Source organism: Triturus cristatus, chromosome 9 (genome assembly GCF_964204655.1).
Source record: "Triturus cristatus chromosome 9, aTriCri1.1, whole genome shotgun sequence".
NCBI classification, from domain to species: Eukaryota; Metazoa; Chordata; class Amphibia; order Caudata; family Salamandridae; genus Triturus; species Triturus cristatus.
This window is the reverse complement of record NC_140592.1, coordinates 577,048,056-577,062,732: the sequence shown is the minus strand read 5'-3', so window position 1 is coordinate 577,062,732 and position 14,677 is coordinate 577,048,056. Positions and strand designations below refer to the sequence as shown.

The following is a 14,677-nucleotide window of genomic DNA, read 5'->3' as shown; positions in this document are numbered from 1 at the left end:
ATGATGCACAACGTACCCGAAAGGATAGCTGCTCTCCCTGGATCTCATGTCCCATCGTCCACCAACACCTTTTGTGAATATAATTAATAAATCGCAGTTTTTAATTTAGGAAAAAATAATTGCATGGTCCTATTGTTTTCTTAGGAGTCCACCTACTCACAGCGGCTGTGGTTGTTGAATTCTAAGACTACCTAGACTTACATCAACCTCATGCCTCCAGTGGCTTGGCAAGGTCAGTTGGTACCCGGTGAGGAAAATTTCTTGTCACCTCCGGCTTGACAAAATGGCATAAATATGTGTTTAGAACACGTATATTTGCCATTTTGTCACCCCCCCCCCTCAGTGATGACACCTGGGGTGGCCTGCACCCACCGCACCCCCCTTCCTACGCGACTGCATGCCTCTTGCGTCTCCCCTCCTACAATTCCTGTTCCTTAACTCACTCTTGAAGGTTATTTTACATCACGGCTTTCTTCCGTAGCCACTATTTGTTGTATTTTTCCTTCTCCTCCTTTCTCCCTTTTGTGATTTTCTCTCTTTGGCTCTGGGTCAAAGTCTGCTCATGAAAAAATAAGCAGCAGACCCCAAAACCGGGTGTCGCCACCCACCGCCAGCAACAAAGGGCACAACACCATTTCTGTGTATAACACTTGCCTGCTGCATGAAGCTAGACTTTCCCTCTATAATTGAATACCACAAACAAATAACAAACAAAATAAAGGATTAAACACTAAAGCTAGTGTTTATAGCTGAAAACTGTGAGATTGATATAAGGTCGAGTTGGGAGCATGCCCTGCAGTAGGTATGTGCGGAACTGAGTACAAAAACTGTTTTTTTGCCTACAGTCAAGTAGAGGTTTTCGAGGGAACTGTTGCCAACTTGGAGAAGAATGTATGACGTTACAACGCGGGGATTACATCGCAAAGCCATTACATTGCGGTTTTTACAACGCAAGTCGTTACAACGACTTGCGTTCGAGGGCGCTGGACTTAGGAGTAGTATAATTTACTATTCCAACTCCACTCTACATACAGTAGGGAAGGTGTTGGATAGTAAATTATACTATTCCTTGTCCTAGAGCGCCATCTAGCGCAAGTCGTTGTAACGACTTGCGTTGTAAAAACCGCGATGTAATGGTATCGCGATGTAATCCCCGCGTTGTAAACGATGTTTCCCCTTGGAGAAGTCTAAAGACTGAGGACACGAGAATAAACAACCCGATTTGCATGTATTTACCTCCGTGCCTTATACATCAGGACAAGCTCCTTCTTCTTTTGAGCCTCACTGATGCCAACTGCGGCACTTGCACCATAGGGTGTGAAAAGGTGCTCAGTCCTGATTGGAAAACGTGATTAATCAGTTTCACACGCACGTTTGCAGCTTCGCGCTCGGGTCCATTTCCGTACAATGTGCAACAGGAGCCCCAAAAGAAATCTGCTTCGAACACATGCGCTCCAGTTTTGATTCTCTTTAATAACAAAAAATGAAACAACACGGAAATGAAATATAACATTTTTTTAAAAGACAGATATATTAAACAAACTCTATTATCCCATCTCCAAAGCAATATTTAAATAGAAAGCTCCTCCCACCCCAAACATTTCTAAAACACAATTACAGCTCGCCCCCCCCCGCCATCATTTAAAAAAATGAGCTGTCAAAGTCAGCTTCTGTATGAAAGCAATGACCCAACTCTAAAATAGTAACATCTGAGGGAAAATGTGAGCATTCCTAACCACGCTTCACCCCCACCCAACACCAACAACATCAGTCGCCTTGACCTATGGCCAAATCAAACCCTACAGGGGAAATGGGGAACTCTCCCTGCCCAGTGACCTAGAAGAGCAGCACCAACGTATGAAGACACAGAAAAACGCAGGGACCTTCACGTTAATATTGTAGGTAACAATGACTCAAAGGCAACTATCTACAAAGACCTGAGAAGTGAGGAAGTATGGCCAGAGCACTGTTATGTTGATCTGTTCCATTACAATTTGGTTGGCTGTTGATAACATTTTAATGGCTCCATGTCAGCGTTTGCATTATAGTGGAAACGTAGCTTCGCATACATAACACCGAAATTGTATGAGCGCTTGAGGGTTATTCAAGCGAATGGTTAGGTTGGAACAGGTCTTTGATTCGCGAGCTGCATTGCTTCGTCAAACCCTTACTGATCAGAGGGAAAGAGAGAGACCTAGCAAGGTATCATTTAAGAGATTCTGTGATCTCAGAGTACAACTGGTCATGTTGAAGAACATAGGTGTGCCTGATACAAGCTCTCAGCCCCTGTTTATCACCAGACGTCACGTTCTCTTTGTAGCTCTTCTAAAGACTGATGGCCTTTCTGCCCTCTCAAAACTATGAATTATAACTTCCAGGCGAGAATGGATTTATTTGAACACACTCTCAATTGCAATTTTCTCTTTCCTGTGTGTTGTGAAAAGCATTTTGGACAATCAGCAAGCATCTCTTCTATATACAGGACAGACATTTACATCAGCTAATAATAGCACCGGAACTTAAATAAACATAATGATTTGTACAATATAAATTACATTCAGGGCATTTTCGTCGTAAGTCCTACGCGTAGTCATGTTTTCTCTGCCTACCCCCCATTGGACACAAACATAGTTTCACGAGCCCTGCTAGTCACCTCATACCTTAATAAAAGCCTTTTTACGGCTGTTGGTGGCACAGTCGCTCTTCGGGGCAGTAGTGAATCATGATTTTTGATTGTTTGTTTCAGAAAGGATCTGTTGGTGCTTTGGTGTGTAGATGAAGGTTGAATAAGGGAGGTTTAGGAGATCTAATGCAATATGATCAAATACTTTATGTACCCAATCAGTGATCTGCAAACCAACTGCTGGTGACTGGTGCAAGAGACCAACTATGTTAGTGCAAGTCACATTTCTCTTTTAAGCCTCTAAAATGCTGATTAGATGAATCCTTCATTAAGGAAATTTGTCTCTCTGATCACTGTATCCTATTGTATACATGAGCTATTCAGAAGCTACCTTTTCACTCCGTGAATTGCAAGGAATTGGAAGTCTGTTCCATTGGTCATTCCGTATTTTCCCCACTGATCCTCTTAATGCTTGTCGAAGTAACGAGGGACCCCTGCTAACCTGGCTTTTGTCTATTTAGCAAACGGATTGCATATTTAAGTGGATGCTATGTTCTTTTGGATGGGCTCTTTCTGTTCTTCAATGGTGACTACTGTCTTTCCATTCTACTCTATTGTCCCTTTATACTTTTTCATCACCCACTGTTAATCTTACCTTTGCAGTGGATTCCCTGGCACTATGTTTTCAGTAGCTAATCAGCTCCCTAAATATTTGGGTAAGATTACAAAATTTCAGAATGGTAAGAAAAGCAATGTTTAGATTATAGGGAATGATATCCTGGTCCCTATCAGTGAGTCATTGTGTTACCAAACCAGATTATCAAGTGGGTGCCATTTCATTTGTGGTGTTGTTATTCCTCTCCCCACAACTGTTTTGTTTCAGAGAGAGAAAGACAGGGTACTGTGTGCTTCCAGATTTTCAAGCTTCTAGAGAACCAATGTGATCTAGCCATCTAGATCTGCTTACCAGCCTCGTTTTGAATTTTTCTTGCATGTCTTACTTTGTCATGATTAAATGTGTCTCATGATTTTGCTATAGATGAGACACATGGTAAAACATGATTGCAACAACAACAGCCCAGTATCTCCTCACGTGAAATCCTCCAGGTTTACTTGTTAACCTTTATTCTAGACTAATGCCTAATGTTTGTCCAAATAATGTGTAGACTATACAATAATTTCTCTCCGGTGATCTGTTTTTACTAAACCTTTTGATGTTTAGCAATTCAGTTTTTTGCAAGTGTTTGGGATTCCTTATTCTCCATTAGTAACTCCGAATCTTTGTTTCATGCGGGATCAAATGTGGTTATGCCAATAAGTATCTCGTCTGCTCTCTTAAAAGACAACACATATTTGCAATGTTTTAATACATTTTGCTTTGGTTTCGTTTCTTAGAACTTTATACTAGTGACTTATGTTTCACCATTCTTATGCAAAGGGTATTATTTAATCATAAATAGCTAAGAATCTTTGAACTGGCATGCTATTGGAAGCCAAGCAGTTCTATTGTTTAGATCAACATATTGGTAACACTATACGCAGGTGACAATGTTGATACATTTTCAGACTATTAGAAGATTGGTGCCCATCTTGTGTTCATAAGATCAGGAGCCAAGACATTTTTTTTTAGGGTACATGATTGCTATTTAAATTCATTACACTTAACTTTATTCTGAAAATCTGCCATGGATCAGACCGTAGTGGACCAAAAGTGGACATGCACACTAGAATACATCATCTATGCAGTATTTCAATGAAAAGTATTTCCTTGTTTGTTTGTTTTTAGAGTTCAGCTAGAAGAGAAAACATTCTTACGACGCTGTGGGTCACAAATGCATCTAACATTTGACATATGACCTGAGATTAGCACTTTTCTATGACCTATTTCTTTTGTTATGTTTGCACATTTGGTGGACTCTGACAGTAATGTGTTTTTCCTAATGGTGTTCACCCAGTACATTTCTTTCCCTCTGTTTCTGAATTGCTGGATTCCATTTCTTGACCCTTAAGTGAGGCACAAGCTTATTACCATATTCATTTTCCCAACATAGAAGAACATCTAGTTTGATCAAAAAGTCATAATAAAAGGCATAATTGAATTCATATTTCTAAAGACTATGAGACTTCTTTAATAGCTCAGGGCCGGTTGTGTGTTATTGAGAGATTTTTCTGTGATTGAGAAGATATTTCTCATATCTTTTAGAACCTCACCAATGATCAAGAAATGTCACCTACAAGGCGAGAGAGACATTTCACCTATGAGTTTTAAGAGGTACCTTTTCAGAATCCAGGGAGATTTATTTGGAAAGTCAAGAGATGGTATCTTTAAATCTATAACTATCTTCCCTCCCAATCATGGGGCATTCTCCAGAATTGAGAGAAGTTGCAAAGGACACACATAAAAGGTGAGAAAGATTCCTCCATGACCACAGAGATACTGCATCCAATTTAAACTTTGTCCATCAGTCAAGAGATATCTCCCACCTCGTAGAATTGCTGCCTGAACAGTAGCTTTGCAGGTTCATGAGACATTCCATACAGTCAAAAGAGAGGCAGCACCACATGCTGAAAGGCATCTTACACTAAAGAGATATCTCCCCGAGTGCAAGCAAAACAATTGAGTACAGTTATCTTCCAGAGATCAGTGACTTGTCACAGCATTATGGTCTTCATCATTATTTACAGTTATCCCAACTGTATTTTCTCATGGCACATGTCTTTATAGTTCAGCAGCATAGACCATATTCCTTTCATTGTGGCATCTCCTTTGCCACCTCCCTCTCAGTTACAGCACTCACATTCCACTTTGTCAAAACAACAGTTAAAATAATTCTTTACAAGTTGTAGTAACAATTCAGAACACCTACAAATTTACAGACAAACAAAAATAAAATACAGCAATTCACTATTAATGAATTCTTTCATTTTGGTCCTTTAGTTTACATTCTTGACTTATTTTCTTAACATTTTCTCTATGTCCGTTTATGGAACCTGAATGGCATCCATGTTTGTATGGCCATCTTGCTGTGTCCATTACGAGGCATTGAGTAGGGATCGGCTATACAGGCTCTGGTAGTATGAGCCAGTTTCACTGAGTGATGTGGATGACTCATAGTTGTGTTTGCTTTCAACTGGTGAGGAGTTGTAGCTGTTGTAGGCCATGGCCTGCTCATAAGATTTAAGGTCAATCTTATGACCCTGCTCTGAGGACATCAGGTTGGTGATGGAAAATGGGTGATTAAAGTTGTACTGAGGGTCCATTTTGAGCTCATGAGGAAGGTCCAGATTAGTAATTGAAGCAGGGAAGTAATGACTGGTCATTGATTGGGAAATAGGGACTGGAGAGGTCTGAGAGACTGGAGATGATCTCTGGGCACCAGGGCAGTCCATTTGGACCATGGTCCTCTGCTCTTCGGAACCATGTGAGGCATCAGAGTGACCAGATTCAGGACCTTCTGAGCCAGCGTTGGGACTCTGACCTTGGATGTGGCTCTCTGAGTGCTTAGCAGAAGATTCTTGCGAAGAAGATGTCTTAGATGACTGCTTCTTGGATTTGTCTTCAATTTTAAAGCGCTTTTGTCTCCGTAGGTAGCACCCATTCTCAAACATGTTGCCAGAGTTTGGATGAAGAGCCCAGTAGGATCCTTTGCCGGGTTTGTCTGGGGACCTTGCCACCTTCACAAAGCAATCATTGAAGGACAGTGAGTGGCGGATGGAGTTTTGCCAGCGTTGCTGATTTTCACGATAGTAAGGGAAAAGTTCCATGATCCACTGGTAGATCTCATTTAGAGTTAACATCTTGCTGGGGGCCTGCTGGATCGCCATGGTGATGAGAGAGATGTAGGAATATGGAGGCTTGGCGTGAGTAAGGGTGCGTCGGTAGGGCTTGTTGATTTCTTTGGGCCTACTCATGCTGGAAGACGAGTAACACAGGGGTGGCATGGGCTGGCTCATACTCTGGTAAGGGGACAAAGAGCTGATGGAAGGGCCCTGTCCTCCCAGCGAGGTCAACGTTGGACTTACTTGACCTGTCACTGAGGAGAGTCCCATTGGGTTTGCAGGGCCCCCCAGTGCTGACAAAGGGGAGCTGTTCAAGCTGCTGGCAGGGTAGGCCATGTTCATGGAGCCAGAAGAGCCTACTGAATTTAGCGTCATGTAAGAGTTAATGGTGTTCATGGATCCAAGGCCTGACGCCATGGTGCTCACTGTGGGATACATCTGCAAGAAAAGAAACAAAGGTGGGGAGGTTAGAAACCACTCAGAATTTCACATTTTAATTTACTTTACTTAATTCCCCTCTTAAACATGACTATTTCCCCTAGCTTTGCGCAACTTGGAGTCAAATACTGAGGAAATGCACAGACACTACAAATGTCATTAAAAAACTGTCCAAGGGTCACATATTTAGTTTGTGGAGCTTGTGTTTTAACTGGAACACTTCAAACAAGTTACAAACTTGAATGCTGAAATTTCAATGGCATTAAATTAATTGGCATTTAAAGACATAAAAGAAGAGTTGACCAGCAAAAAGCAGAGAAGTAGGTAAGGGAGCCATACTATATTTAGGCCTGGCTTTATGAATGCTGCTGTCTTGCCACGCTGAATATGTCATTAATGAGGATAACTTAAAGGTGCTCTCGTGCTTCCTGGCTTCCAATATTCATGTGTGGATCATATATTAAGAGACGGTTATTTTTACCTCATATGCTTGACTTGCACTCCACTGCTGTGATCAAAGGCTACCCCTCTGGCCACTCTTGGAGCCTTCTTAACTCCAACTTAATGTTTTATACTCTGCTGTGTCAACTGTGTTGCTGACAGCTGTAACTTAGGGACATTCTCTTCCACCCTTGTGCAAATGCGTAAAGGAGGGCCTTTGTGTTAATCGTGGGGCTTCAAACTGTGTCTCCTTTTCCCTCCGTCAACCACACTCCCTCAAATTGACTGTATGAGTACACATTGTTTTATCTGTATTTGGACTTGAACAGTGCACTCTGATGATATATTGTCCACTTTATTTTGTGGTTCTACATGTTCACACTGTCTCGTCTCATTAAAACCAATTAATTGCAAGTATACGTTCTAGTTTATGTCTCTAAATTGTCCATTTCGGACTATATGTTTGTACCCGTGTCACTAGTCAATGTCAGTATACCTGTCCACGCTATTCTGTGAAAATGTCCATTGTATTCTTTGTCACCATCACAGTTCGGCTTCATTCTGTCTCATTAAACTACCCATTTTATTTTATATTTATTCAACTGTTCCCTATCTTGTACCTCCGAGCCCATGAACTGTTTTTGCGTTTTATTGCCCTCCTCAAACTACTGGTTTGGCATGTCACCCTGTACCCGGTTTTAGGTTTTTCACAGTCCAAATGACGAGGTCATTTAAATTCTGTAATCATTAAAACCAGAACCCCCTCTCCCCCAAATTGCCGAAACCATTTCGCCCCTTTTGCCTACAAAAATGTAAATATCGACTCACTCCTAACTTCTGACTCAACCAATCAGGGCACATCTACGTCATCGGCTTGTCTCTGGATTGTGCATGTTGAAATCTGGGAGCATCTGCCATTTCAAATTTCGCATCTGCTGACTGGGAAAAGGGCAAGAGGGCTGAGGCTGCAGGGCACGCGCGGCTACGGGACCCTTAAACGAAGCAAGACACCCCACGCTTGCTAATCTTGGAATACCCTGGGTGCCACAGCAGTCTTGAATGACTGAATAGTAGGACATCAGATTAGGGTGACCAACTGGCATTGGTGCAAATTCAGGACGGTGAGTGTAAAAATTCAGGACAAAGAGTCAAATTTCAGGACACAAATTCAGGACAGGAGGTCAAAATTCAGGACAAAAGTTCAGGACAATAGATAAGTTTTACAGACACATCAGAGGAGGTCGCGCAATAGTATACAAGTAAGCCCACATATTCAACCATTTGCAAACCTATCCATCATGTATCCTTCCATCTATCATTTCACTCATCCATCCCTTCATCCATCCTTTCACTCATCTATCCATCATCCATCCACCCTTTCATCCTATCCATCTGTACACTCCATCCACTCTTCTACCCATCCATCCATTCACTCATCCATCCAGCCATTTACCCTTTTACCCATCCAGCCATCCTTTCACTTACTCATCCATCCACCCAGTCACCCAGCCACTCATCCTTCCACCCACCCATCCACCCTTTCACTTAGCCATCCTTCCTTCCATCCATCCACCCACCCACCCATCTACTCATCCACTCATCCACTCATGAATCCATCCATTGACCCTATCACTCATCCATCCTTTCTCTCATCCATCTATCCTTTCACTCCTTCACTCATATATTCATCCTTTTGTCCATCTACCCTCCCTTTCACTCACTCATCCATCCTTACATCCACCCTTTCACTCATCCGTCCATCCATTCACCCTTGCACTTATCAATTCATCAATCCATCCATCCTTTCACTCATCCATCCACCCACTCACTCACCATCCAACTTTTCACTCATCCATCCTTTCACTCATCCATCCTTTCACTCATCCATCCACTCTTTTACCCATCCAGCTACCCTTCCACCCATACATCGAGCTATTTACCTTTTCTCTCATCCATCCTTCCACTTACTCATCAATCCATACACCCATCCTCTCTCATTCTCCATCTATTCAATCTTTCATACACCCATTCACCCTTTCACTAATTAATCCAGCCATCCACCCATCCCTTCACTTACTCACTCGCCCACCTTTTCATATTAATTTTGAGCTGAGCCTTTTTGAGAAGAGGCCCATCAAGAACTTCACCCTCGCTGCAGGAGCCATTCCAGGACTGGGGCAGAAGCCACCCAGGGTGGAGACAGGATCCACCACAGGGGGGACAGGAGCCATTACAGGCGGGGGGGGGGGACAGGAGCCATCACTGGGGTGGGGGGGCAGCAGCCATAAAGAGGGGGAACAGGATCCACCAGGGTGGGCACAGGGGTGGGCATGCAGTATTCAAGTATCATCTTGGCCCCTCCAGGGTGGGGTAGAGCTCCTCACCCCCTCCTGGACAAAGACAACGAGACGACAGGCTCTCTTTCCAAAATGTTTGCTATCGCCCACTGTGATGTACAGTACTTAAAGGAGATACTCCAAGAGAACTGATTGTCCTCCATACTTTGTTATTCAGTGTGGGTGCGATTGTGCCATTTCTTTATTTTATTACATTATAGACTGCATGTTTGCAGAACTGAGGTTTGCTTACAATTTAGTGACAGTAATTAATCTCTGTGAAGAGAACCACCTTCTGCCTTGGTGTAATCAGGGCCGGTTCTAGGATGTTTGGGGGCCTGGGCAGGAAGGGAATGTGTGAGGCCCCTCTAAATTGCAGAGACATGACGCATTCAGGGCTGTTTGTATCTGAATAGATGCCCCTGCGCCTGAAGCTGCAGCCCCTCCCTCTCAGTCACCTTCAAGCACCTCTTAACAGCTCATCAAGGTGTGAGGGTTGCCATCCCGCTGTGCCTCTCCAATGCTGCTGGGTATCTGAGCTTTGGTACAGCATCGGAGTCCAGCAGGGAGATGGGTGGAAGCTGTGCCGGCTTTAGGGTGGTGCGACCGGTGCCCGGTTAAAATTACGGACAAATGGCGTCCGTTAAAGAATCCTTCACGGACAATGGACAGACGGCTGAAATTACGGACTGTCCGTGAAATTTACGGACGGTTGGTCACCCTACATCAGATTTCCCTGAACTCAGGGACAAAAAATGGCAGCCTTTAAAAAATGTACACTCGCCAGGGCTAGCCATACTGGCTTTGCCAGCGTTTTTCTCAAATGTATGTGATACAGACAGTATGTCATTTGCCCACAAGCACTGCACTCAATTAATTTAATTTATTTTATAATGGAAGGTGAGTGTTTGGTTGCAAGAAGCTTTCAAATCACGAAAAGAAGACACGTTGGGTTTGAAAGGACGTGTCATCCATCACCTTACAAATCGCTAATAGGACAACATCAGAAGTATGGTTCTCCAGTTCTGTAGGGCACGACTTTTGCATTGTGTTCTGCTCTGGAGGTGGTCACAGGCATGTTGCGTATGGTTCGGCAGGCCTATTAGGACTTTAATCGAGTTTTATGTTTAGATGTACATCTCACCAGAAGATTAGGAACAGATCACAGACAGCCCAGGGACAGATTTCCAAAAAGCATGCAGTATAAACCACTAGTCCCAAGAAGAGAGACTTGTGAAAGATAGAGGGAACTATAGGGCTTTTAAATCCATAATGTGGAAAATCCTTTACAGTATCTTACACGGCATAAGTGGACAGTGAGAATTAGAAGTCCATCTATGGGACAAAGGTCAGGAGGTGGAGGACAGTTAGAAAACTGGAAAAGGAGATTTGGGATAAAATGAAAAAAATATATGTACCCACAGAAATTGTGATAAAAATGAGTAAATTCTTTCCTGCTGAAGTGGGCGAGGTGGGGAGCAAAATGAGAATTAATAAAAAAAAATACTCTGGATCAGAAACAAGTGCCAGGTAAGCAATAATACTAAATATGCACGGGCAGCTGGAAACAATGCAGGAACATGAATGTCAAGAGTAGACAGGAGGGGCAAAATGGGAGGATCTGGTGACCCTTATTTGCTGTTCCATTCTTTGTTTCTAGATGTAGATATGTAAGGTGTCTGAGAGAGCTATATTTGGGTTAAAGTACTTATCTAAAATCAGTGCTTTAAATGGGCTGGTACTCACTGGTACTGATACCGACACTTCTTAGATTTATCACTCTGAGTACCGGCACTTCTCTACTGCCCTCGAGAGCACCGGTACTCATGAAACGGTAGGCTTAGTGGCTGTGAGTGCTGGTAATCAGAAGTGGAACGTGTCCCTGGCAGCCAAGGCACCGCTTCTGTCGCCCCGATCTGAGCCCCAGCTGAGCTATTCAGCAGGGCTCATTTGAATAATGTCCGGTGCTCACCATCACGCTGTGCTTGACGGTAAACAACCTTTACAACGCAACTTTTACAACGCACTACCATTACAACAAAACTTTTACAACGCAAGTGGATTTACAACGCATGCTTTTACAACGCAAGTCTTTACATCGACTTGAGCTAGATGGCGTGCTAACATTACAAATAGTGTAGTTTACTATCCCAAAACCTTCCCTACTGTTAAGTGGACTGGAGTTGGAATAGTAAATTACACTTTTCTAATGTTAGCATGCCATCTAGCGCAAGTCGATGTAAAGACTTGCGTTGTAATGGCATAGCGTGGTAACATCGCAGTCGTTGTAACGACCGCGATGTAACAGCACGCGTTGTACTAACTCGCGTTGTTACGTCATACATCCGTGCTTGACAGAGCAGGGTCCATTCAGGCCCTGTGCTGTCAATCACATTCACACTATCCTGTGCGTTCCTGCAAGCACAGGAATCATGTGAGTTCCCTGGCAGTGGCAATCAGGCTACGGCCAGTCCAGGCCCTGGTGGCAATTAAAAAAGCATTGGTAGGTGAAGAGAAAAGATGGCTTTTATCATACCCAAGTCTTTTGTGTGTCTGCTAAGTTTGTGTGTATGCCTGTTTTTGTAAGAAAAAAGTGAAAGAAAGATAGAGAGAATCAAAACACTCTCAGGAGGTATTTTAAAGAAAATGTGTGGCTCTTTGTTTGGACATGTCTGCTCGGCGACAAAGATTCATAAATAACATAAAAGGGAGGGTTGGCGGGTGGGTGAGTGGTTGAGTGAGTGGATGGATGAGTGAGCAAGGGTGGATGTATAGATGGATGGATGGATGAATAGATGGATGGATGAGTGAAAGCATGCATGGGTGAAAGAGGGTGGATGATTGGATAAAAGGGCGGATGATGGGTGGATAAGTGAAAGATTGGATGGATGAATGAAAGGTAGGAGGATGAATGAAAGGGTGGATGATGGATGAGTGAAGGGAGGGATTCAGTGAAAGGGTGGATAGACGGAATAGTGAAAAACTGAATGATTGATGAAAGACTGAATAGACGATAGAATGTAAAGGTTAAATGGTGGACAACAGCAGGTAAATGGTAGGATGAAAGGATAGATTGATGGAAGAGACAAGAGATATCTTCTGGGGAGGGTCATGATGAGTTACTTCATGTGCTTGGTACCATAAGAGCTTTGGTGCGATGTGGGGTTATTTTCAGTTTCTTCCTATTTGCGTGCTCAAAAATATATAGTATTGTGCCAAACAGCAATTAACAGTATGACTTTAAGACGGTGCAACTTTTGCAAAAAACAGGAAATGTTAACATATTATTGCATTTCACTTTCATTTTGTGTAATGATGAGTTAACCTGCTTTGATTATATAAACACATTTCTCATGTGTTTTGGTATGTGCTGCAACTAATATAGAAGTTGTTAAGTATCATCATGTCTTGCCCTTAGCCCCGCTCCCTCATTACACCTTTAGCTCATTTTAATGACTACCTGCACTTATTTTTTCCCATTTAAAGCACTGGCTAAAAATATGCAGAAGTTGTCAGAATCCATGGGAAAAAGTGAAGAAGACCATCGAAAAGATACTGAAGCATGGAATAAAGTAAGAACAAAAATACAAAATCTGACAAAGTTACTGAGAAATTCAGTATTCAAGATGGCAATTGTCGGACGTCTTGCAAACACAGATCCATCTTATGGGAAAAATACATGGCGGTGGCTTCATGTGCCAAGATCTTAGTGCTGAGTGATTGAGCGGGGGAGGTTCTCAGTACATGGGAAGAGGTATGAGTGCCTGAGGGTGAATGCAGCTGTTTGCACACACATCCGCCTGCAGCGTCAACACAGCCGCTACCTCTCCTCCCCTCCATCCTGCTCAACAAGTGCCAGTGCGTGAGAACAGGATCTGCTTGACATCACCACCCGTTGGTGTGGCAACCTGGGAGATGTCACTCATCAAGGAATCTGCATCTAACTTTGCCAGTGTAAGCACTGTTTTTGTAATTATAATGCAGAACTGTATGGCATTGTGACTTGCACATGTTCTAAAAATAAGCAAAACTTCTTATTGGTCCTGGGTGTAGCATTAGTCCATATGTTGACCCACGTGCTAAAAAAACATGTTTCTAGTCTTAAAGCTTAAGACGACAAAGATGTCCCACTGATTGCACAGATATTTAATCACCCCAGAGATATTGACCCTACTCCTTTGGTGCCACAGGACCTACAGGGTAGGCACAGTAGAGCCGCCCTATACAAGTAACCCCTGAAAGTCGACACACAGGATAGAAAAGTTAAGATTACTTGTCACAGGTGAGAAAGCGTGCTAGTGAATGGAGTTCACAGAGTGATGAAGGGACATATAGGCTACCACACCTAGGACTCCTGAGCCATGTGTTCCTAAAAACATTCTTAAGTGACAATTAGAGTATATGGGTGTGAAGACAGTGTAGTTGTTCACAGGATCATCCATCATGCTGATAGCCGAGATCCAAATGCAAATTGCCCTATAGGGATTCCAGTTGTGAATGTCAAGGAGGGCTGGGAAGGAGTCAGTCACATGCCATGTAAATCTGTAGTGGTTTCTATCTTCTAATGTGTATAATACTTTCCACTTTCCTCACCGTGAGGTGCTGCTGCTCATCTGATTTGTCCGTGTAACCTGTTATTGTGGGACTGAAGAAAAGAAAATCCCTGGAAGATCCTTATTTCCACAAAGGAGTAGGGTCAAGGCCAGAAGGGAACCCTTTGGTTCCGTTTGCTGTGAGTGCATGCTGTAGCCCACAGGCTTTGTGACATGTGTCACTTCTTGCCAAGGCCTGCGCAGCAGTGCCACGTTGGACTCTGTGACAGTGGAACACATGGAGGAGCCTCAGAGAGGTGGAGGGCACCATCCCTGCCAGAAAACAGCATTAACCCTGTCCGGGAATCTGCATGTCCCTGTCCTGGAACTGATTGTACAACAGTGCTGACCTTTATCACCGAGCACCAGGTCGGATCCTAGGACACGCATCCTACAATTTCACTAAACCAAGTAACTAGGAAACAAACCGGTCCCACTTATTCACAGGCAACGAAAAAGGCAATAGT

At 43.1% G+C, this 14,677-nt stretch overlaps 1 protein-coding gene across 1 annotated transcript in view; it reads right to left on the bottom strand.

Moving 5' to 3' along the window:
- Positions 1–1,453: 1,453 nt before the first annotated feature.
- Positions 1,454–14,677, bottom strand: part of FOXA3 (forkhead box A3) — a 136,053-nt gene continuing 122,829 nt past the window's right edge. The window contains exon 2 of the mRNA XM_085625598.1: positions 1,454–6,841. Within this exon, the coding sequence (XP_085481724.1) occupies positions 5,657–6,841 (1,185 nt within the window). The 3' untranslated portion in view covers positions 1,454–5,656. The remainder of the gene's footprint in view (positions 6,842–14,677) is intronic.